Consider the following 24979-nt stretch of genomic DNA (forward strand, 5'->3'; position numbering starts at 1 on the left):
TGTGTGTGCGTGCGTGTGTGCGGGTGTGTGTGTGTGTGTGTGTGTGTGTGTGTGTGTGCGAGTGTGTGTGGATGATCAAGAGGAAAATTTAATGTGGGGGCAACATCTTACCCCACATTGCTTAGATGTGAATAAGTGGATTAAAAATCAAATAAGACATTTTTTACCCTTTTTGTTGTGTAATGGGTGTACCCTGGAGATTCCGGGATCTTTTTCCTATTTAGGACATCTTTCAACATAAGGCTGTTAGAAAAAAAATTGAAAAAACGTCTGATCTGTGAGCTCTTTGTCACTAGAAGAAGCACATGATTTCAGTTAATATGTTTATTGTGGAGCAAATTCTTCAGAAATGTAATGTTGCTTGAAGGAATGCATCTTTCCATAATGCATACCAAGATTAAAATTCCCATGCATTTTCTAATAACTATATCACTGTCGTCTTCTGTCTGCATTTATTTTTACGACTGTCATCACCAAACATATGCACTAAGGGACTGATTCAACACAGAGCGTCAACAAACTCCATATTTCACGGCAGACCAGAAGTCCTCCTCCAGATGGCATGTTTGACAGGCCTGTGAGAGATCACTCATTAGACAAACGCTAGTCCAAGCTGTGCTCCATCTGCAGAAGGCTGCTGCTTTCAGTGTTTGCTCTGACAGTAACTGGTGTTAAGTGGATACACCAGACACCCATCTAGAAACAAAGGGCTGTCCACCTATCCCAACCCCCACCATTTTAGCTTAGACTGTAGAAGTCAAACCATCATAAAAATATGCTCCCCTTTACCTCCCTTTTGCTTTGTGGTTCTATATATTTATCTTCTTGGCAAAAATACATTTTCCCTGTTTCCAACATCAGCCAAGATGTAAGACATGAACTTCAGAGCTCAAATGTGGGGGAGTGGACTGTTTGAACTTCACGTTCTTGAGTTTGTGTGATGTTTGGAAAGAGGTGAGAAGAAGGGGAGAAGATATTTGCCCTTTAGGACTTGTGGACTTTTGATTATTTTGCGTTGACATGCCGAACACAGTGTTTGTGGTCCAACTGTCCATGTGTGTTTCTCCCTTCACATAACAATTCAGCACTAATGTAAACTTCACTCTTTAGGTCAGGTCAGTTTGACCACGCATGTTTGTCGGAAAAAACAAAGACCTACACTAAATAACTAGAACCCATTCACACTGACAACGAATAAATAGTTTCAAGTCGACAAGTTCATACTGTTTGTTGCTGGAAGCAATTTTTTAGTTGGTTGCTGTATCAGTTGGTGAATCACTGCATTCCCACACAACTCATTAGCATAACGTTGAAATTGTATTGCACTGCCATCAGTTGCTGTTGTTCATGTCAACAAAAGTGACAGTCACAAACATTCACATGAAATGTTTTAATTCTCTATTCCTGTGCTGTTAATCAATGATGTATCTTTAGCCGGCTGATGAGGACAGAGATCCATTGTCATTGCGGAAAATGTTTTCTTCCATTTTATTTGCGGTTTTGAGGTTCAGAGTTCCTGTGAGCATTCCCTAAATGGAAATTCATTCACTTTTGGACATTCATTGCCCAGCTTATATTAGATTCTTATGCAATGTGGGATGCTTTTGATTGACCAAGCAAATGATTGTGCAACTGCTTTTTCTAGACCAAAAATATTACATTATCCTTAAAGGGTAACATGTGTAAGAACACAAAATTGTTTTATAAGTACGTCACTTGGCGGATTTAATAATTTAGAGAAATGCTAAGAAAGTGATGCCTAAATAACCAATTACACGGTACAAGTGACTTAAGGTTTAATTTAATAAAAAGGGAAAGTCCAGTGTCATAGGAAATCCCTATTGTACTAATGAACCAGTGTTGATGTGATCACACACGCTGTGGGACGAGAAATCCACACTGTTAAAAGACAGAAAGAGGTTGTGAAGAAAAAAGAGAAATACTTCAACCGATCAATGTCTTATCAATCTTGCTGAGCTAGTGATCTTCTCCATATGGGATTGATAACTTCACCAGAGCAGCAGATACAAGTGTATGGATCGCAGAAGCATTTAAACGGTGTTTCTTTACCTAACAACATGTTTCTCAGTTGTGATGTCTGTGAAGTTATTAGGTTTTGTATTGACCTCATTCAGCATTTCAGTAGTAAATTCATTATATCGAATAGCTTGGCAGTCATAACTCATACAGGAAGTTGCAGGTTGACAATTTTCTATTGATTTCCTCTTTAATTTTCTTCACTCTGACCAGCACTGGCCATTTCCCCAAGTCCACTGGGTTTCTCTCCTCAGTGAATGTGGCATTCATTGACCTACTGACAAAGATAAAGTTGCTTTATTCATCTGAAACCTGCACATGCATCTTAACAATGATCTCTGTAATGAAATCTATTTCTCACTACAGAACATTTCAGAAAACGTATTACTCACAATCTCACATAAGATGTTCAATAACCAAGTGCGATTGTAAATGTAGTTCCCTTGAATGCCAATTATTATAGTTAAACAACAGTAGTGAATCAGTCCTACAGCACTGGGACCAGGCCCGGTTCTTGACGGCTATAGAAGGATGGGCTGGCAGATAACCTGGGTGGGCATTTTTTAGTCATCATATCATCATATAGTCTAGAAGTTATTTATACTGTAGATATTGCTATATTAACTATATTATATGTACACTGAAAAAAGCTTTCATGGGCAGCCTAGAATATCATGCACTTTCACAGCAAAATAAATGTTTTTTTCTTTATTGAATAGTAAAAAAACAAACAAAAAAAGCCCTCTTTGTTCTCTTTCTCTGGATCATTGTTTCAATACTGGTGATTCTTTTCAACTAACATTTTTATTTATACCAAACAAGGCCGTAATCATGTCTACATTGGGGGGACTAATTGTTTTGAGGAAAATATAAAGACCAGACCTCTATGGTAATGGTACTTATTTAAAGAAACTACATAAATAAATAATTTAAATGGATTTAGGAGAATAAATTAAAAGAAGAAAAAAGAACAGTAAAAGAACAATAATAGGAATTTTTGTAAAGTAATCAAACTGATCTGCAAATAATATTTTTATTTTAAAATATGCACCCATTCAATTTCAGTTGTATTGTTGAATCGTCATAATTATGAATTAGGCTATGAATCACGTAAATGACAGACCTACTTTCCATTCAAAACTGCGGAATTTGACATAAAAAGTCGAATAGTTTGCAGCACTGGTCATTTACATCATAGAAGGGGAACGCTACGTTTCTTACAGTCTGTTGCTATAGTAATGAACACAACTTTCATCGCACAAGCTCTTTACTTTCAGTTTTCATTCTTACATGCATTAACAGCCAGCAAAAAGGGGTAAGCTTTCAACTGAACTGTATAGCCTACATGCATTTTAGACGCTTATATTATGCTCTTGCCTCGTCCATGCAATGAATGCACGTTATTGAATGAGCGGGTTTTTTAGAACATTAAAATTGCTCAGGTAATTTCAGTGGTAGGCTATGATATATATTTATGTAGCCTATTAAACTTCCCGTAACTCCCTTTGATAGCGTGCAAATATTTCTGCCCGTTTTCGCTCGTTGTCATGCCTCTGCTTTTCTGCAACAAACTGAAGCTCAGCGTGAATTCATTTCTGAAGCCGGCCCCGAACTGGGACTATTCACATTTGTATTGCCCTACTTGTTTGTTGTTTGCATGTTCCAGAGAGATTGACAGTCTAGTCTAGTCATTTTTCAGTGACTCTTTCTGAATGTTACTTCAATATGCCAGTAAGTGACAGTAGTTGATAAGTGGTTGTGTTTATAAGAAAGTTACTTGTGTCAAACATTCAACTGATTTGTTCAAAAACGCTGATTCATTAAGGAATTAAACAAGTCTTTATTAGTGAGTCATTGAATAATTCCTTCAACCAACTAGTTCAGTCAAAAATGCTGACCTACTTAGGAACTAATCAGGGCACTGTGTTTATGAGTGAGTCATTGATTCATTCATTCAACCGATTTATTCAAAAATGCTGCAGTATTCTGGACCCTGTTGAAAAACAATGATCTTCATGATCAGGGGTTTCATTCCACTGTTGAAAAAAACAGCAAATGCTGGTTAGGTATGTTTTGAAGCATGGCAGCTGGTTGGAGGTGGTTTAAGTTGGTCCTTAGTAGTTGGTCATGAGCTGGTTATAAGCTAGTTTAAGCTGATCATGTGCTGGTCCTGGTCCTAAGCAACTAGCTCCTGCTCAGGACCAGCTCATAACCAAGGTCAAGGTCAAGGTAAAGGTCAGTTTATTTATATAGCACATTTAAAAACAGCTAGTGTATGCCAAAGTGCTGTACATATACAAATAAAGTAAATATAGAGATTAAGAGAATAAAAAGAAATGACTCAAAAACACATAATCAATACAAAAACACATTAACATACACAAACATACATTTCATCCAAAAGCCAAGGAATACAGATAAGTCTTTAGGCGGGATTTAAAAACAGGAAGGGAAGGCGCAGATCTAATGTCCAGAGGTATGCTGTTCCACAGTCTACAGAGAAAGCCTGATCCCCCTTAAATTTCAAGCGAGAGCGAGGTATATGCAAGAAAAGTTTATCAGAGGATCTGAGAGAGTGAGAGGATTGCTGATAGCTGAGAAGTTCGGACAAGTATGATGGCGCTAGATAATTTAATGCTTTATACACAAATAATAAAATCTTAAAATGGATCCTATGCTGCACCAATGAAGAGATGCTAGGACAGGAGAAATGCTTTCTCTCCTCTTAGTACTAGTCAGCAACCTCGCGGCTGCGTTCTGGACTAACTGCAAGCGATTCAGCGATGAATGATTGAGACCCATATAAAGAGCATTGCGATAATCAGGTCTGGAAGTGATGAAGGCGTGAGTAACTATCTCCAAATCCTTAAACGAGAGCATAGATTTTAATTTGGCTATTTGCCTTAGTTGAAAAAAAACTGCTCTTCACCACAGCCCTTAACTGTTTTTCAACATTCAGATCAGTGTCAAAAATCACCTAAGTTTTTAGCAAAAGGATGAATGTTTGATGACAGAATCTAGATTAATAGTGATATCAGAGACAGCACCTGGGGGTCCAAAGACAACAATCTCAGTTTTGCTTTCATTTAGTTGGAGAAAGTTTCTGCCAGTCCAGCCTTTAATATCTTCAAAGCAATTAAAAAGGTCAGAATAAGAGTGATCAGAGCTGAGGGGAATGTAGATCTGAGTATCGTCAGCATAATGATATGAAATATTATATTTCCTCATGATCGAACCCAAGAGGAGCATATATAAACAAAATAAGACAGGCCCCAAGAGGGACCACATAGGTGAACGGTGCAGAAGGAGAGGACGAGTGTCCAATCATCACCTTAACTGATCTATCGGAGAGGTATGATGAGAACCAATCCCGTGCCGTGCCCCTAATGCCAACTTCATCCCTTAGACCAGCAGTGGCGAACTCCGGTCCTGAAGAGCCGCAGCCCTGCAGAGTAACTCTGCAGGGCTGCGGCTCGCCAGGACCGACGTTCGCCACCCCTGCCTTAGACGATTAAGAAGGGTAGCATGATCAACTGAATCAAATGCAGAACTAAGATCAATTAGCATTAAAATAGCAGATTTACTGGAGTCCAAATCAAGGAGTAGATTGTTCAACACCTTCAGCAGTGCAGACTCGGTGCTATGATGGGCTCTAAAACCAGACTGAAATTTATCTAAAATATTGTTTTGTGAGACAAATGAAGATAACTGATTAAAAACTATTTTCTCCAAAATTTTAGACAAGAATGGCAACTTAGAAATAGGGCGGAAATTTTTAAGCTTGGTTGTGTCTAAATTTGGCTTCTTAAGAAGAGGCGTGATCACTGCTTGTTTGAGGCATATAGGAACACGGCCACTGTCTAAGGATCTGTTTATAATAGCCAATACACTTGGGCTGATAGTATCCAGGACCTCTCTAAAGAGCTGGGTGGGGATAACATCCACAGGAGAAGTGGTAGGCTTAATCTTGTGAACTATATCGCCAAGCTCAGAAAGGGATATTGGTTCAAACCGTTCAAAAAAAACGTGGCAGGTGATTGGTTCAGAGGGGTCATGACTGCACATTGTAACAGTAGACCGTATGGCGTCCACCTTTCCCATAAAAGAATGTAGGAATGCTGCACAGGTCTCTGGAGTACTGTCCAGACCAGAAGTCTTAGCAGGAGAAAAAAATTGTGTTTAACGTATTAAACAGAATTTTTGGATTGTGTGAATTTTTAGATATTAATTCAGAAAGATATTCAGTTTTTACAGAATGCTGGTAAGCAGAAAGAGCGTTTTTCAAGAGTTCATAAGACACTTGCAGTTTGTCTTTCTTCCATTTGCGCTCAGCTTTCCTACATTCCTGTCTGAGAACTCGTATATTGCTAATTATCCAAGGTTCTGACCTTCGTTTGGGTTTTGAAACTTTAAAAGGAGCAACAGAATCTGAAACACAAGAGCAGGCATTATTAAAAAGCATGATCATCTCTTCTATTCCAAGATCTGAGTCAGGAAGTTTTAACACACTTTCAGAAATAGCAACATTATGTACAGAAATGCCATAAGATAAGATCAGATCCAGTGTGTGGCCATGATCATGAGTAGCGCCAGAAATATGCTGTGTAAGATTAAAAGAGTCAATGAGCTGAATAAAGTCCCTAACCATTGGCTTGGAGGGGCAGCAGACATGAATATTAAAATCACCAAGAATAATAAGAATGCCCTTAGAAGGCACAATGTTTGACAGAAAACCAGCAAAGTCCTGAATAAAATCCTTATTGTAATTTGGTGGCCTGTAAATTAGAGCACATCATACTGGACAAGGCAACTGAAACTGGAGTAATTGAACTTCAAAGGTATTATAATGATCCGTAGGCAACAATCAGCACTTAAAAATGTTTCTAAAAACCGACGCCAAACCTCCACCGCGCCCCATAGTCCTAGGCGAACTAAAAAATTGAGTCATTTGGGGAAAGTTCAATTAAAGGATCCAACTCACCGCTGCGAAGCCAGGTCTCCGTTATAAATAAACAATCCAGGTCATGAGACTTAAAAAAGTAATTTAAGATGAAAGTTTTATTATGAAGAGATCTCGAGTTTACCATAGCCAGCTTAGTAACATGAGTAATTTCTTCAGGGGATATGATTGATGGCTTCGCATAATCCAGTGACCGAAGATTTTGTAGATTAGCGCCTCTTTTGAAGATCCGCGGCCGCGCTGTAGCACAAACAGATGTAGCCACATCTGGTAGGATGGGCAGTAGACAGGTGTAACAGGGGATTGTAGTGCGCTGAAGAGAGAGGTTTTTATCCCATCCATCGACTCCAAGCAGATCGCAAGAGCAAGACGTGGATGTGTGCAAGAATAACCAGCTCAGGACCAGCTTAAACCAGCTCATGACCAACTACTAAGGACCAATTTAAACCACCTCCAACCAGCTGCCATGCTTCAAAACATACCTAACCAGCATATGCTGGATTTTTTCAACAGGAGATTGAAATAGTGAAAAAGTAGGCAAAAGTACCCAGATGCTTCTGCAGAGATTCTGAAGTGCGTATACAGTGCTTATATGCTTTATTATCCCATGAGGCCACAGGAGAGGATTTGTGAATGGTAGTGAAGCGAAATAACTACCGCTGAATTACATTCATACTAAATAGAACATACTTTTTAAATGGTCATGAAGTACTTATTCAAAGGAAGTGCCTACTCATATAGAATACGCTTTTGGATGCAGCCTTGGTCACTGAATCATTCATTCAACCAATTCATTCATAAATGCCTATTCATTCAGAAACTGTGTTGCTAGGAGGCGCTTTATTTGGCTCTATTTGTGTTGGCTGAGCAAAAACAGACTAAGTAACCAATAATATTGTGCTTAAAATGTAAGTCGCACAATACTAACATCTTGTTTACTGAATTTTTGAATAAAAGCAACATTATACTCGCGATCACCCCTTTTTTGTCTGAATAACATAAATCATATTTCTGGTTTCACTAGAGGCTTTTTCTAAATATCTAAATCAGGTCATTGTTCTTGAGTCAGCTGGTCTAATGAATGAGCTTTGGCACTGCAGGCCTTTTGTGTCCAATTCAACATTTAAATTCTCCTTCAAAGGACAATAAATCCATTGGTTCTTATCACTTGTCTTATCCAAATGATCACTGATGGACCACTAAAAGCTTTAGGCTCATTATGGCAGTTAGTCATTACTATGTTCCCTGATACATGTGAGGTACCTGCCCTCTTTATGAACATGCTGTAACTGCTTTAACTTATGCAGACTTCAAAGCTGAGAATCATGTGACTTATTCTGCCCTAATTGGAGGTTCATTAAGGGACTATATATGCCTGCTGGGTAGACCATGCTGTCCTACCCCTTCCCCTAACGCAGCTAGAATGTTTTCCAGTTTCACATGTATTGTAAAAATGTCTACACGGAAAATTAGATTTGCTGAATATTCTTGAATGGAGCACTATTGATGTACACACACACTCACACAGACATAGCGTATTTGTCACTAGCTGTTCAAGCTGTGCATTGGAAAGAACAATTAGCAGTCATCTGATTCACTGAGGGTGAAGAAGTTCAGTGCTCTTGTGAATCCTGTGTTTCATGCCATATTGCTCTTTACGTATGCAAGCTCATGGCTGATGGGGGAGAGCTGACCAGCACACAGTGTCCTTGTCCTTCAGCAAATGATCCTGTCCCAGTTAGTAGGGTAAGAATGACTAAACCAGACAGTGGATTAATCATGTTAAAAGTGTAAACTTCAAGGAGAGTCTCTTCAACCTATTTGTTTAAAAAAGTGTGGTTTTCTAAAGGAAGACCTCAGGGAGGATAAGTGACTTTTAGCTTGCTAACTTGATTTTTTTCCCTTCATTTTCCGAGGTATATGTGAGTGGTAATTGAGGTATGGTTGTGGTTGCTAAGGCTTTCACGTGGTTTCTAGTTTCTAGGGTGATTACTTACTGGCCAATGCATATTTACAAATTCACCATTCTAACATTGAAATAGGCCATTCAGAAAATACATAAAAATTCCAAGGAGGTTTTTATTTGTGTGTGTGTTTTGGGGGCAAATGCACCCTACTGTCAGAGAGTGAATTTGCATTTTCATTTTGCCCGTCTTCTGTTTGAAATATAAAATACATAATGATTTATAATTTTGTCTTTTCCCTTGTCTCCTTGCTTAAAAATAGTTTAAAGGCTTAAATGTGAGGTTTATAATTTTCTAAAGCAATGCTTTTGTTACAACTGCATTATTAGAACTATAAAGTTTTTTTGGTCATCTTACAGTTTACAGGTGTTGTTTCAAAACAACATTATTACCTAAACAATATGTGGTTCTATTGTAATATCAGAATTTTCCAAAAAGATTTGATCAGATTTTTCTAAATTTGTTTAGAAAAAAATTAAGTATTAATGAGTATTATTCATATAATATTATTTTGTATTTTATTAGAGTTGAGCTACCCCTCCTCTTCATAACCTGCTTCAGCACAAAAACAGTCCACCGAAACAGGCAAAAAAAATTGTAACTGTGTAGGAAAATAATAGTACACCTCTTCCAATGTTTCACGTAATACAGGAAAAGTGCATATATTGCATAGATATTCAAGTATTAGACTCAAAATTATTGTAATATGCCATTGTTTTATTTCGGAAAATATTCTTAGCAGAAAGAGAAGATGTGATTTGCATAAGTATTCAATTTCTATATTGCAGGAGTGCGAAGTTTACAGAGAATGAAAACAAAAATATTGTTACCACATGAAAACTGATTTGCATAAGCATTCAATCTCTGTATTGCAGAAATGCGAAGTTTATACAGACGAAAAACAATTGCACTAATGAGCACCTTACAATTGACCTCTGCTTGTGAATCATTACAGTAACTGCCACATTTCCTGGATAGAAACCCTGCAGTGAAACATTATTGAAGTTGTGAATCTAAAACACATTTATGAAAATGAATCCCTTCCAAATGTAAGGTTCTTATCTACATTTTTGCTGTTAATTTGATTGTGTCTCTGCAGTTTTTCACAGTCTGAAAAATTCATTATGCTAACAAAGGAATATTACTTTTCCTCTAGATTGTCGGTCAGTAAAACAAAAATAGAAGATTTTGTGATGTTATAGCAGTGAATGCATATCACATGAAGAGTGTTGTATGGGTTTAGTTTTATTTGACAGTGGGGGTAAGGTGTGTTTGTTTCTTTCTGTGGGTGCTGCTGACTGTGTTCGTGTCAGCTAATGTCTGTGAGAGAAAAAGCAGCAGTCTCTTTCATATTCACACATGCTGTTGATCTGGCCTCACTTTTGCTTTGCTTCAGATATTTCTGCACTTTTGATGAATGTGTTGCTGTTTTTATTGTGTACGAGACTACAAAGACAATTCTTAGAAGTAAAAAAACACACTGTGCTTTTGGTCTCATAATCAGAGACCCCAGGCTTTGGAATAATGAGCTGAACACAAATCAGTCTTGATCATGTTGTTGGATTTGCTGAAGCTCTTTGGACTGCGTAAATGTGCTGCAACGAGCATGTAGTTTCACTGCAGACCTTCCTGTTACATGTAGCTATGTGTGTTTGATTGATGATGACTGCAGTGCCGTGGGAGTCTTGGGAAAAATACCCTGTTTATTCTGCACTTTCTCCAGAGCCAGCTCCGATCCGCAGGCAGTTTGATTTATACTGGGATCCAAGATGCTTTACACCAGTGCGCTCCAACTGGGAGTGTGTTTTGGTCTCCTGCACTCAGCAAGATAAGCATCATGCTGAAGTTTTTACACAAAACCAGAGAAACGCTTTCTTAGATATGGGTCCAAATTTTGCAGGCCCACTTTTTTAAAGCTTTTACGTCGTTCTCGGCCCACGCTCCCCGCATCCAGGTGCAAATGGCTTTGCCGACCTGCAAAGAACATACCAAATTATACAAGAGAGGTCATCAGATGCTGCTAATGAAAGCTTTAATCTATGCAACCCAAATTAAAACGCCCTGGTTTGGCCTTTGTTAAGAATGAGGGTAATTAAAACACTAATTGCCCTGAGGGTGCTATAAGCACTTTGCCAACACTTTTGATACTAGGATCCCTTCGTTTTATTGAAAGGATCCATTAAACACAGGCTGCATCTCTGTCTATTTCTTTGGGCAGTGAAAGATTGTAAGATCATCGTTATTTACCAAAATCATTCAGCATAAGAGCAACAAGGTTTGCCAGATCAGAACTTTTCAATATATTTGATAAAGACCCCAAAATATGATGATTTCCTTGTGAGGTACCCACATCCTTAAATACAACCCTCTCTCCCACTTCACTTCCTGTCAGCTCTGATCTGTCCTATCATAATAAAGACAAAAATGGCAAAAATAAATCTTAAAAAAAATCTATTTATACTTAATTTATACTCTAAATAGTGTTCTGTGCTCGTCGGTGCAGCCAAAGATAGAACAGTTAGCATGCTTTGCTCGAACTTTCGCCATGGGTGGAAACTTGCTGATTAAGGGGCGGTAATATTATAATAATATCCATTTTCTACGTCACGGGGGGGGGAGCAAAATCTGAGTGGCTCATTTTTTACAAACTTGAAGAGAAACGCTTACCAAAAAAATTAACAGGCTTGTTCTTTTTCAAGTTTTCTGGTTTGTTAGATGCACCAGGGATCCGATTATAGCACTCAAACACGGGAAAAAGTCAGATTTTCATGATATGTCACCTTTAAAACTGAAAAAAAAAACTTTTTAGAAAGCAAATTGAAACTAATATTTAAAATGTGTTAATATGTTAATAATATTGTGTTTTTGAACATATTTATTTAATGTATGAAGTTAAAGTTAACTTTGACTACTCTAAAAATATCTATTTTTAAGTAATGTAAATATAGATGGGCATAGATATACACATACATACATTCAAGTATAAATACCTTTCATCTCTCTCTTTCTCGCTCTCACTCCCTCGCTATACCTCTCAGCTTTCCCCTGGACCCCCTTCCAGTCCAGTTTGAAACCCCTGATGTAGATGATTCCATTTTTGGCCGATATACAGTAGACTCATCTCTTCAATAAAGATCTATAGAGCTCTAGGAAACCACTTTGGGTGATACAGGGTGAGCCAAAGAAACAACACTGGGAGAGCCAAAAACCTCTTTTGAGAAAGTTCTGCCAGAACATAATGGGATTGCATCTGACAAGATAGGAAAATACAAAGAAAACAAGAAGGAAGGGGGAAAAAACAAAAAGAAAGGTCATGGTTAGTGTACTTGTCATCAAGCCACATTCTATTTCTGGCTCCAAGTCAACACACAAGTGATTTTCCTTGGCCTCTCTCTTCCACAGAGTTCTCACCACTATGATTATATCTATTAATAATGCTTGCATTCCATCATGTATTGTTGTTTGCAACAAGACTTGTGGTATTAGCACTGCACAGCGAGATAAGGTTGCACTCAAACATGTATTTAAGGATGACACCCTCATGTAATACACCCTCTGTGTGCTGTCTGAATAATGGTAGGGTAAGTTTGCCAGTGCTGGCTGTTAGCGTTCTCCTAGAACTAATGAAAAAGGCCCCATTTCATTTAAGGAAAGTGGCGCCATAATAGGCCTTCATCCCAGAGAGTGCTTTTTCAGGTAGAGGGATGGTCTGCTGAAACACAAGAGCCTCTCATCATTAATTACACTAAAAGGGAGGCTGTGCCTTTAAAAAAAATATTATGGTCGTTTTAGTATGCACATGGGAACCCTGAATTCACCTTGTTTGAATGCACTTTGAATACGGGATTTTGCTGAAAAGCCTTTTTTGATGCTAACATTACTTCTTTCAGTGTCGTACAAACTGTGTGAACCTTTTAAGTTTTTAGACAGTGCTTTAGTACAAATGTTTTTGTGCCGAGTGTCAATATGTAGATGAAAGGCTCGATTGTGAGTGTTTCTGATTAAGTTCAGAGATGACGCTATGTTTGTTTTTCTTCCAAGGGGCTCGGGGAGGCTTCAGCGAGGGGGACGAGCATGGAAGGAGACTGCCTCAGCTGCATCAAGTACCTCATGTTTGTCTTCAACTTCCTTATCTTTGTGAGTATTTATGTGTCTGACGTTAACACTTCGCAGAGTAGTAGAGGAGTACAAAGGGAAAGATACAGACTACTCATAGAGAAATGAATGTGAGAAACTGGAGCGGTTATAATGTGGCGATTAAAGGAATAGAAGTTCCGCCTTTCATTTACAACAGCTAGTCACCTATTTGATAGAGTTTGTTTACTCTAGAATGAGCATTAGCTGGACAAGTAACTGCTTTTGAGTGCTACCAAGATGGCCACCAAGTGAATTAACTTGGACTACCTGAGACTAGCTGATATTTGACCTTTGACCTCATCATTTTTGAAAGAAATTCATTATTTTCTTAAGTAAATAATACTTAAGAAATAAAAATTAATGTTTTTTAATTAAACTTAAAGGGTTAGTTCACCCAAAAATGAAAATTCTGTTATTACTTACTCACCCTCATGTTGTTCCAAACCCGTAAGAACCCAGAACACAAATTTGTATTATTTGATCAAATCCGAGAGCTCTCAGACCCTGCATAGACAGCAAGGTTACAACTACGATCAAGGTCCAGAAACGTAGCAAGGACATCAGTAAAACAGTCCATGTGACATCAGGGGTTCAACTGAGAATACTTTTTTTGCACAAAGAAAACAAAAATAATGACTTTATTTAATGTGACAAGTGGGGCGGGGCCGAGAGCCATGGGAACGGAGCGAGGACGGTGGAGTAAGTGATAATGCACGACACCTACACCACTCACCGGTCTCCAGTCCCACGCGTCACATTTAACAGTTCCTCTCCTCCTCATCCCGTTTGCAGTGGCGCACTGCCATTATGGAGAGAGTATTATGACGCACACGCTTGCTTCCGCTTCATGTAAACAACACATGCGCGTGATGACACATGTCTGTTTTGACGTAATCAGCATTATTTACGTTCAGCATGCGCGCGCTTTCTCCTAAACGTAAACAACACTGATTACGTTAATTACGTTCAGGGGAAAGCGCAAACATGCGTCGTGGTACTCTCCAAAATGGTGGAAGACGGTAACTCGGGGAGAAGAATTGTTTAATAAATTATGTTATTTTTGTTTTCTTTGTGCACAAAATGAATTCTCGTAGCTTCGCAAAATTGAAGTTGAGCCACTGGTCACATGAACTGTTTTACCGATGTCCTTGCTACGTTTCTTGGACTGGGAACGGTACAACGGGTCTAAAGGCGCCCAGGGGTAAAAGGCACCTTTAATATTATTTTCCTCTAAACCACTAGATGGCACAAAAACCTGGCGTAGCACTTTCCAGAACATTCGCTTTTCAAGATGCACGTGTTTATTTGGCTGATCCTTGATGCGATCGCGCGCAGCAGTGCAAATTTGATTCTGTACTTACTTGATCTAATATTTTATGTTTTTAAAAATGTTGTAGATTTAAGTAGCAAATGAGATTCACTAAAATGAATGCATATATTTTGAGACAAAGGTCTTCTTAACAATTTTTAATTAAAGCAACAGTTTTTAAATAATGAAAGAATATTTAAAAGTATGGTATTTGGGGTAAAAAAAAAGTGGCCCTGCTGTTGGGGCTAAAGGCACACAGTAATTAACATGATAATTAATAGATGGCTGACTTTTACATTTGTTGACATGACTTGCTTAGATTCAGATGGTAAATATCATATATTATGTTGGGTGTCCATATTAGAGATAATCACCATGTTTAGAATGAAACCATCATATTTAAAAACATGATATTAATCATATCATATAATAAAATATAATTTGTTGTTTCTACTGTAAATTTGTCACATTTAACAGTTCCTCTCCTCCTCATCCCGTTTGCAGTGGCGCACTGCCATTATGGAGAGAGTATTATGACGCACACGCTTGCTTCCGCTTCATGTAAACAACACATGCGCGTGATGACACATGTCTGTTTTGACGTAATCAGCATTATTTACGTTCAGCATGCGCGCGCTTTCTCCTAAACGTAAACAACACTGATTACGTTAATTACGTTCAGGGGAAAGCGCAAACATGCGTCGTGGTACTCTCCAAAATGGTGGAAGACGGTAACTCGGGGAGAAGAATTGTTTAATAAATTATGTTATTTTTGTTTTCTTTGTGCACAAAATGAATTCTCGTAGCTTCGCAAAATTGAAGTTGAGCCACTGGTCACATGAACTGTTTTACCGATGTCCTTGCTACGTTTCTTGGACTGGGAACGGTACAACGGGTCTAAAGGCGCCCAGGGGTAAAAGGCACCTTTAATATTATTTTCCTCTAAACCACTAGATGGCACAAAAACCTGGCGTAGCACTTTCCAGAACATTCGCTTTTCAAGATGCACGTGTTTATTTGGCTGATCCTTGATGCGATCGCGCGCAGCAGTGCAAATTTGATTCTGTACTTACTTGATCTAATATTTTATGTTTTTAAAAATGTTGTAGATTTAAGTAGCAAATGAGATTCACTAAAATGAATGCATATATTTTGAGACAAAGGTCTTCTTAACAATTTTTAATTAAAGCAACAGTTTTTAAATAATGAAAGAATATTTAAAAGTATGGTATTTGGGGTAAAAAAAAAGTGGCCCTGCTGTTGGGGCTAAAGGCACACAGTAATTAACATGATAATTAATAGATGGCTGACTTTTACATTTGTTGACATGACTTGCTTAGATTCAGATGGTAAATATCATATATTATGTTGGGTGTCCATATTAGAGATAATCACCATGTTTAGAATGAAACCATCATATTTAAAAACATGATATTAATCATATCATATAATAAAATATAATTTGTTGTTTCTACTGTAAATTTGTTAAATTATTATGGGATCTCCTTCAATGCTTTCAGAATCTTTTTTTAATGATTTTGTTTCTGTATTTAAAAATATATATATATATATTTACATATATATATATATTTATATTAACATATTTTAATGACAGTATATTTATTAAATAAAAATTAATTATTTTATTTTTCAAAATAAGCAGAATATAGTACAAACTTTGCTAAAGTGATTATTTTATATTTTGAGACAAAGGTCTTCTTAACAATTTTTAATTAAAGCAACAGTTTTTAAATAATGAAAGAATATTTAAAAGTATGGTATTTGGGGTAAAAAAAAGTGGCCCTGCTGTTGGGGCTAAAGGCACACAGTAATTAACATGATAATTAATAGATGGCTGACTTTTACATTTGTTGACATGACTTGCTTAGATTCAGATGGTAAATATCATATATTATGTTGGGTGTCCATATTAGAGATAATCACCATGTTTAGAATGAAACCATCATATTTAAAAACATGATATTAATCATATCATATAATAAAATATAATTTGTTGTTTCTACTGTAAATTTGTTAAATTATTATGGGATCTCCTTCAATGCTTTCAGAATCTTTTTTTAATGATTTTGTTTCTGTATTTAAAAATATATATATATATATTTACATATATATATATATTTATATTAACATATTTTAATGACAGTATATTTATTAAATAAAAATTAATTATTTTATTTTTCAAAATAAGCAGAATATAGTACAAACTTTGCTAAAGTGATTATTTTGAACAAGTATTAACTTAGACATTATTAAAAAAAACATTATTTTAAGTATTTTTATCAATACTGTGTGCCTCCCTTGCCACCTCATACATTTATAAGATTTTTAAACAAAATAAACGACTTGCATGGTTTATGTTCACACAAAATCCATTAATTTTTAATACAAACTTATATTTTTTATAATTGTAGGTGCAGTGAAAAGCACATTTTTTCTTAAGGTGTGCCTTTAGCCCTGTTTCTCTTTTTAAAAGTATGCTAAAGTGTACTAATTTTTCACAAAGATATTCTTTGACTTTATATTTCCCCCGAAATTCAGCCTGTAGACTGTTAGGATTCACAGATTTGTAGCAGAACAACTACTTGTTTAAACATTTCAAAGCTAAAGAGGGGAAGATACAGGGAGAGAAGGAGGGAAGAGACAGCAAATGCTTCTTTGATCATCTATCTAGGTTGACAATATAAATGGTCACTGTGGGATTGGCATAGACAGAGAAAGATTTGGACTCATTTCGTTTGACTGAATTAATTATATCCCAACAGCGAGAATAATGTGATGTACACACGTAAGTGCAACGCCAACAATAAAATAGCTTGTTTTTGTTCAAAAATGCTAATATAATTCTCTGAAATCCATTTAATAAGCCGAAAACAGCTGCTCATATTTATTCAACCCTAAAAACGATTAAAACACCAATTTAGTGATACAGTCAAGCTGTTTATGACTAAAATAGCTGCTGTGACAGGACTCTGCTTGACAGACACATTGCTAATGCCATCCATGAAAAGAATCCCAGGTTTGGCTCACAGGAGAGAGAGACTGAGGAACATGTTTTTGTGTGAGGCTCTTATCTCAAAACCCACCACACAAACCCATACACACACACACACACACACACACACACACGCTTCTTGAGCTGCTTAATCACCAGTCTGGTGTCTGCTCAAACCTTCATCTCTGTGTGTGTGTGTGTGTGTGTGTATGTATGAACGATGCTATGGAGGAAGGGTATCACTTTGACAGGTAGAGGATTGTGGGAAGCTGCAAAAGGAACAGTAGCGTTTCCCAGCCCCCACTCGACTGTCTTTGACTCGCCTGTTAAAACTCCTCAAGCTTCTCTATCCATTCACCTTCCCCCTCCTCTCTGGAAGCATTCACTTTCAGTAGCCGTTTACTCAAAAATGATTTATTTTCAGGAGTCGAGCCCATTAGTATTCTCTCTCTGCTCGGTAGCACGTTAACCTTTGTGTTCACTTTACCAAGTAATGTGCATACAACTCAGCAGTTTGTGGTGCATGATCATTTTTCATATTTATCACAATCATTAATCCTGCACTTGTAAAATAATCAGCAATCATGATCTTTTTTAGTTCATGTTAAAAAGTGTTATTTTATTAGAGGATGTTAAGTGGATATTACTGCATATTGCTTTCATAGAATGTGTCTTGAATGTAAGAATGTAATTTTGTGCCATTAGTAGAATCCTTTATCTGAAATAATTCTACTAATTCACTAAAATACCAATGGTATTATCTGATGTGTAATCATGTTAATACTATGGTATGTGAATATGATTATAACAAGGAGCTAAAGGACCTTTTTTATCATACAACATTAAATTCCACTAAAAATAATAATATGGGTACTGTGAAAATTAAATGAAAATTACTAAAGTTGCTACTGAAAATCCATGAAATTAGATATTTTTTTAGACTTTCTGAAGATTTTCAGCCTTGTTTAAGGCTTTTCAGTCACTGATGATTAAGTAAAAATATATTTTCCATATAAACAAAAATGTTCCTTTGTTGAAGAGACTTAAGCCCTCAATAAAAGCCCTATTGTTGCCAAAAACTGAACCAAAATGCTTGGATAGGAAATGGGGAAGATGCAGAATGGCTGAACTGTAATGTTTTTTTTTTTCCATAATAGGTAGGAAATTATTTTGGATGTTGTGAAGCGTGTGTGAAGTGGCCCCATGTTAACTGATCCAATCACAATGAAGATTCATTTGAGATTTGTATGCCTGGACCAATATTTTAGCATCATTCAAGGGATAGTTCACCCAAAATTCATCATTTCATCGAGATATTTTGAACAATGTTGGTAACCAAACAGTTGTGGTTACCATTGACTTCCATTGTATGGACAAAATAAGCATTTTGAGACATTTTTCATAATATGTTCCACAAAGAAAAATCATATAGGTTTAGAATGGCATGAGGGTTTTCATTTTTGGGTGAACTATGCCTTTAAATGTTACTCCTCAAATTTTTATGTGTCAAACTATTTGCATTTGACATGAAAATCACTATAGCCCCTTTATCAACCCTAGGTAAACGTCCCTAATTTTACTGTAGACGTTGTATAAGTTTAAATAAATGCATTGAACTTTTAATTTTGCCTTTCATGCAAATGAGAAGAAATTGATTTCTTTTTTGCTTTATAAAAAAGTGAAAAATAACACAAACTGTAATATAGTAATATTAAATGGCTTTTTTTCTTTATCTCTCCATCTCCACAGCTGGGTGGCTCCTTCCTCCTTGGTGTTGGGGTGTGGGTGGTGGTGGACCCCACGGGTTTTAGGGAGATAGTGGCAGCCAACCCCCTTCTCTTCACGGGTGTCTACATCATCCTGGCCATGGGGGGCATGCTTTTCCTGCTGGGCTTCCTGGGCTGCTGCGGAGCCATACGAGAAAACAAGTGTTTGCTGCTTTTTGTGAGTCACAGTATATTGGAGGACACTATGTTTCAAGCTGCTGACACATAGGCTACATACAGTACATCAATGACATCTATGGTTCCATAAAGAACCTTGAAAACCTTTCCATTGGACATAAGGTTCTTTACAGTGGAAAAAGGTTCTTTAAATTATTCAAATGTTTCTCACACTAAGAAATGAGTGGTTCTTTTAAGAACTCTTCACTGAAAGTTTTTTTTTGGGGAACCCAGAATTATTATTTTATGACATTGTTGTGCAAACCCATTTAGAGAACCACCATTTTTAAGAGTGTAGCAAAATACAGTCCTGTTTCATAGCAGTTATATTCATACAGACAGGATTTAGTCTGTTAGTAAATACAGTTGTCTGACCCAAACACAGACTGTGTGACAAAATCCTCCTCTCTCTGCAGTTCTTCATGCTGATCCTCATTATATTCCTGGCAGAGCTGGCGGCAGCCATTCTCGCCTTCATCTTCCGGGAACATGTGAGTGACCATGTCCAACATGTTGAGGCAGCTTCATGTTTTCAGTGTTGGCGTGCTGCTAATATCTCTAATATTTTAATTTGTGTGTGCGTGTACAGCTGACCAGAGAATACTTTACTAAGGAACTGAAGAGGCACTACCAAGGCTACAACAACACTGATGTCTTCACATCAACGTGGAACGCCATTATGAATACAGTAGGTCTTGTTTGTTCCTTAAACTTCAGCTACTGCGAATCAATGTTTACCAAACTTATTTGACCCATCAATACCTCGAAAATTAGCTTATTTTAACTAATATTTGCCTGGATCCTCTGTATCCCTCTAGTTTGACTGCTGTGGAGTGAACAGTCCAGAAGACTTTGAGGAAAGCATCTTCAGGTTTATAAACCCTGGTGAAGTGGTGCCTGAGGCCTGCTGCCGTAGGAATAGTCATCTTGGAGAAGCAGGCTTCAGTAACAGGGAGGAATGCCTGTCAGGCAGCATGCTATACCGGAACAACAAGGTGGGCTCTCGTGCTTCTGTATACGTCACATCCCCTCTGCCTGCTCAAAAGCTCATAGCTCAGATTTAACTAGAGCAGAAAAACAGGAAAAGAGGAATAGGGTTACCACTCAGCTTCAGCTCTCCCAATGCTGACTAGTGCTTTTCCATGTTCTCAGTGTCTGGGGAATGTGAGTGCGTGTGAGAGTTTCTGTGAAAGCGAGCAGGGGCAGTAAAACTTAAGTAAGGGTCCGCATGGGTTTTTAGACAGATGTCCTCTAGTCATGCATACTTGTATTAAAAAGTTACAAGTTGACTCACACTCATAAGGGTTTGGAACTACATGAGGGTATTTGTAAAATAGAAAATTTGTCATTTTGAAAAATGTTTACCCACTTCACAGCTGTTTAACATCATAATTATGAAAAAAACTTCACTATAAAATAGTCCATATGACTTGTGTGCTGTATTCAAAGTCATCTGGAGTAATTTGATAGTCTTGTGTGAAGAAAAGGCTCATTGTTGAATCATTGTTCACTGATAATCTTCGCCTTCAGTCAGATGTTCATCTGATATCAGATCGGAGTCAGTTTGATTCTTGATCAAATTGTCCAGTACAGTTCAAAAGTCAAATTTTTTTCAAAGCAGCTGTAACAAAAGTCATACTTGTATATCTAATGCCTTAGCGATCCTCTAGATTTAGATGTAACTATAGTCAAGATGGCACCATATTTCATTTTTGACAGGAATGAAAAAGAGACTGTGAGAATAAATGTGCAGCCTGTTCAATTGTACTGTTGTTTAACAACATACCAATTGTTCAGCTGTATTGTTCTATTAAGAGATTGAAATATTGGTTGGTTTTGTTCTAAATGAGATTAAGCAATTGTTTGAAAGTATAAATGAAAATATGATCAGTTGTTGCTTGTGAGAAGTCTGAAAAATTGAAATGAACTATAAAAAAAAGTCTGAAAAAAAAACTAATGGAAGAGATCAAAGCAATGATTCAGTCACTCATTCAAACTCAATGAACTGGTCACAGCAGAATATAGTGTACAAGACGTATGCACTTTTTTTAGAATTTTTTTTTTTTTAGATTTAGAGACAACATGTATAGGTGTCTATATAATGGCATTATTTCACAGAATTGTACAAATAAAAATATTATTCTTTCTGTTTGGATCTGCAGGGCTGCTATTCAGCGGTTGTGGACTACTTTGAGATGTACATCTATGTTGCTGGTGCCCTGGCTATTGTTGTACTCACGATTGAGGTATGGCATTTCATGATGTCTGTTCCACTGACATTATCTCAGAGAATAGTTTAAAACTGTTGAAGATAATACAGATCTTAAGAGAATGGCCACAGACACATGAGATGGAGTTTAACAGAAGAGAGACAGTCCTGTAAATTGAATCACTGCTGCCCTCATGTGGTAATGTGCTGGAGGCAGACAGCAGAAGTGAGTGACTTCTGAGAATCATCATGCTATACAATACAAATTAAAGGGATAATTCACTCACAAATGACAATTCTGTCATTAATTACTCACCTTTATGTTGTTCCAAACCCGTAAGACCTTCATTCATCTCCGGAACACAAATTAAGATATTTTTGATGAAATCCAAGAGCTTTCTGACCCTCCATAGACAGCAATGCAACTACCACGTTCAAGGCCCAGAAAAGTAATAAGGAAATCATTCAAATAGTCCATGTGACATCAGTGGTTCAACCGTAATTTTATGAAGTTACAAGAATACTTTTTGTGCACAATGAAAACAAATATAAAGACTTTATTCATAGGTCTTATGGGTATTACTCAGGGTGAGTAATTAATAACAGAATTTACATTTTTGGGTGAACTGTCCCTTTAAATTGATTAACAGAACAATTTTCAATTTAGCAGGGAAGGTGAATTAAGCTTTTTATAACAAGTGAGGGGCCCTTAAGATTAAGAACTAAATCAAGCAAAACTATTTGAGTGATTCATAATTGTTTGTTTACTTTCATATGGATCTATATAAGATGTTTTTTTTATTTTCTCAACAGCTTTTTGCAATGGTGTTCGCCATGTGTCTGTTCAGGGGAATCCAATAGATCAAGTTCACCGAAAGACTTTTTCAAAAAGGAAAACACCACAAAAGAAAACTGAACCACTTGTCAAAGAATGTTTTACTCCATTTTATATCTCTAAAATGATTAAAGAACAAACAAAAAAAGAATCATTGACCTGTACTTCACAGCTGGACCTTTGAGGTACAAGGTAACAAAATAAAACATTGACAAAAAAAAAAACATTGTTTGAATACTGCGAAGATTTAATGGGCTTTTTGTCATAATGCCCATGTGTAATTTCGACCAGGTGTTAAATAGACCAGATAAAGCCTGAAAAACAAATGAAGAAGGTGCTGCACTGATTTTGGATGAAGAATATTTATACTGAGTAATGCTGGCTTGTTTGTATAGGCATTTGTGCTTTTAGTAAAAACAAAAATAAAAAAAATAGAACAAACCACTCCTGTCACCAAGACATCACCACAGTCCTTGAATGCAAGCTTTCACAAGCACATTATATTAGTGTTGTATAGTCATGTGAATTTCCATTTTTATCTATTCCTGTGTGGATGTTGGAGATCTGTGTGTGTTTGTGTGTGTGTGTGTGTGTGTGTGTGTGTGTGTGTGTGTGTGTGTGTGTGTGTGTGTGTGTGGGGTGGATGTACCTCTCCCGTGTTTGTGTTGTATAGTCATGTGAATTTCCATTTTTATCTATTCATGTTGGAATGTTGGAGATGTGTGTGTGTTTGTGTGTGTGTGTGTGTGTGTGTGTGTGTGTGTGTGTGTGTGTGTGTGTGTGTGTGTGTAGGGTGAATGTACCTCTCCCCTGCTTGAAGACCAGCATTTTTTTTTTCGTATTGTGATGTTTATTGCAATAGTAATTCTATGTGATTTTAGCTGAAATTGATGTGTATGCGTTTGTATTGAAAATAAAACTAACATTAAAGGAATCTCTGATGAACCATTTGCTCAGAATCTCAGTGTCACTATAAATATCTGACCTTTGGGAGTCTAAGGCTGATGATACATGGGGCAACTGTTTGAGCAATTTTGCCGGGCAACTTTTTTTGAACAATGATTCTTGGGCACTTTCCCATAGATGGGTAACAAATTTCTATCTGGATACTTGAGATCGAATGTGCGCCCTTGCGTCTCACCTGGTTGCCTGATGATGCCAACATTAAGCAAAATTGCCCGGCAACATTGCTCAGAACATTTCCCCCTGCCCTCGAGCCTAGGTCTGCATGGATTTGTTTTTGGACCTGCCACAGCAGAGCAACAATATGACATGAATTATTTGTTTCTCTCTCCTTTAAGTATATGCCTTATGTTTATTTAGTTTTTTAAATCTAAGTCAAGCACTTTCTCTGTTTTTTTATTATTACTATTATTATTATTATTATTATTAATTGTCAGCTTATGCCGAGTTCACACTGCACGATTTTCAAACTCGTCGGATCGCAGTTGTTTTCACACTGCGTGACTATCTGGGGTAGCATTCAGTTGCTGCTGTGTTCACATTGCACGATGGATCGGCGACAGGGGGTTTCACACTGCATGACTTCACAATAGGAAGAATCGCCGACAGCAAACTATGTTTCACAACAAAACACACGCGAGAAGTGATAAGGAAATAACGCGAGAACCTGCGTGCGTCAGACCAGAGTTCTCGTGAGCAGGGGCGGATTTAGTGATTTGGGGGCCCCAGGTAAAATACAGGAATGGGGCCCTATACAATTTCACACATTTACAACCTTGAGGTTGCTTTCACTGTTGCTCGCTGCTGCACGATCGTGTCCCATAGTTGTGTCTAATCTTTTAGCTTTTTCATGTACATGTTATAAATAAAGGATTTCTTTAATGTTGTAAATCCCTTGTTCACATTTAAACAGGTTATAATAGTATTAGAGTAGGTTGGACACTAGGTGGTGCGTTGGGGTAATTTTCACTATGCAATTGTCTACACAACGCAAGGCTGTATAATTCTAAACTTTAAAATATACATTTATTTTTTATTTATTTTAATTGCACATTTAAATTAAACTGAAGGAAATTATACATTTACATGCTTAAGGATTATTTCAACCAAACTTGAAGTGTGCATGTGTGGAAAGTGACTGTGCATGGTCCTTCTTGGGTCTTTCACAAAAACGAGTGAGCGCCATTTAAAAAAATTAAAATAGGCCCTATATAATATGCACTGTTGCTTAGTATTAAAATTATATCTTCAGATGCATGATATCTGTAGGGCCCTATGAAATCCTTGTGTAATTAATTAAAATCATGAAACTTGTTTAATTTAACAGCAGTTTAGGCCTATTAAAAGTTTAACAAAAATTACATTCTTAGGGGCCAAATTATGCGCTTTCCATTTAAATTTTTCTGTATTCCATTTGAATGGTTTAATCAAAAACATATCTAATTAATTGAATTCATGAAAACAACTTCATTTATTAATTTGTATACAATAATAGGGCCCTATGAAATCCTTGTGTAATTAATTAAAATCATGAAACTTGTTTAATTTAACAGCAGTTTAGGCCTATTAAAAGTTTAACAAAAATTACATTCTTAGGGGCCAAATTATG

General features: G+C 37.0%; 1 protein-coding gene across 1 annotated transcript in view; it reads left to right on the plus strand.

Moving 5' to 3' along the window:
• The window catches only part of tspan18b (tetraspanin 18b), a 26665-nt gene extending 4034 nt beyond the window's left edge, over positions 1 to 22631 (plus strand). The window contains exons 2-8 of the mRNA XM_016236989.1: positions 13003 to 13098; positions 19170 to 19364; positions 19780 to 19854; positions 19953 to 20051; positions 20182 to 20358; positions 21526 to 21609; positions 22386 to 22631. Of these exons, the coding sequence (XP_016092475.1) occupies positions 13003 to 13098; positions 19170 to 19364; positions 19780 to 19854; positions 19953 to 20051; positions 20182 to 20358; positions 21526 to 21609; positions 22386 to 22433 (774 nt within the window). The 3' untranslated portion in view covers positions 22434 to 22631. The remainder of the gene's footprint in view (positions 1 to 13002; positions 13099 to 19169; positions 19365 to 19779; positions 19855 to 19952; positions 20052 to 20181; positions 20359 to 21525; positions 21610 to 22385) is intronic.
• Positions 22632 to 24979: the final 2348 nt, after the last annotated feature.

This window comes from Sinocyclocheilus grahami, unplaced genomic scaffold (assembly GCF_001515645.1).
Source record: "Sinocyclocheilus grahami isolate Dianchi unplaced genomic scaffold, SAMN03320097.WGS_v1.1 scaffold503.1, whole genome shotgun sequence".
NCBI lineage: Eukaryota > Metazoa > Chordata > Actinopteri > Cypriniformes > Cyprinidae > Sinocyclocheilus > Sinocyclocheilus grahami.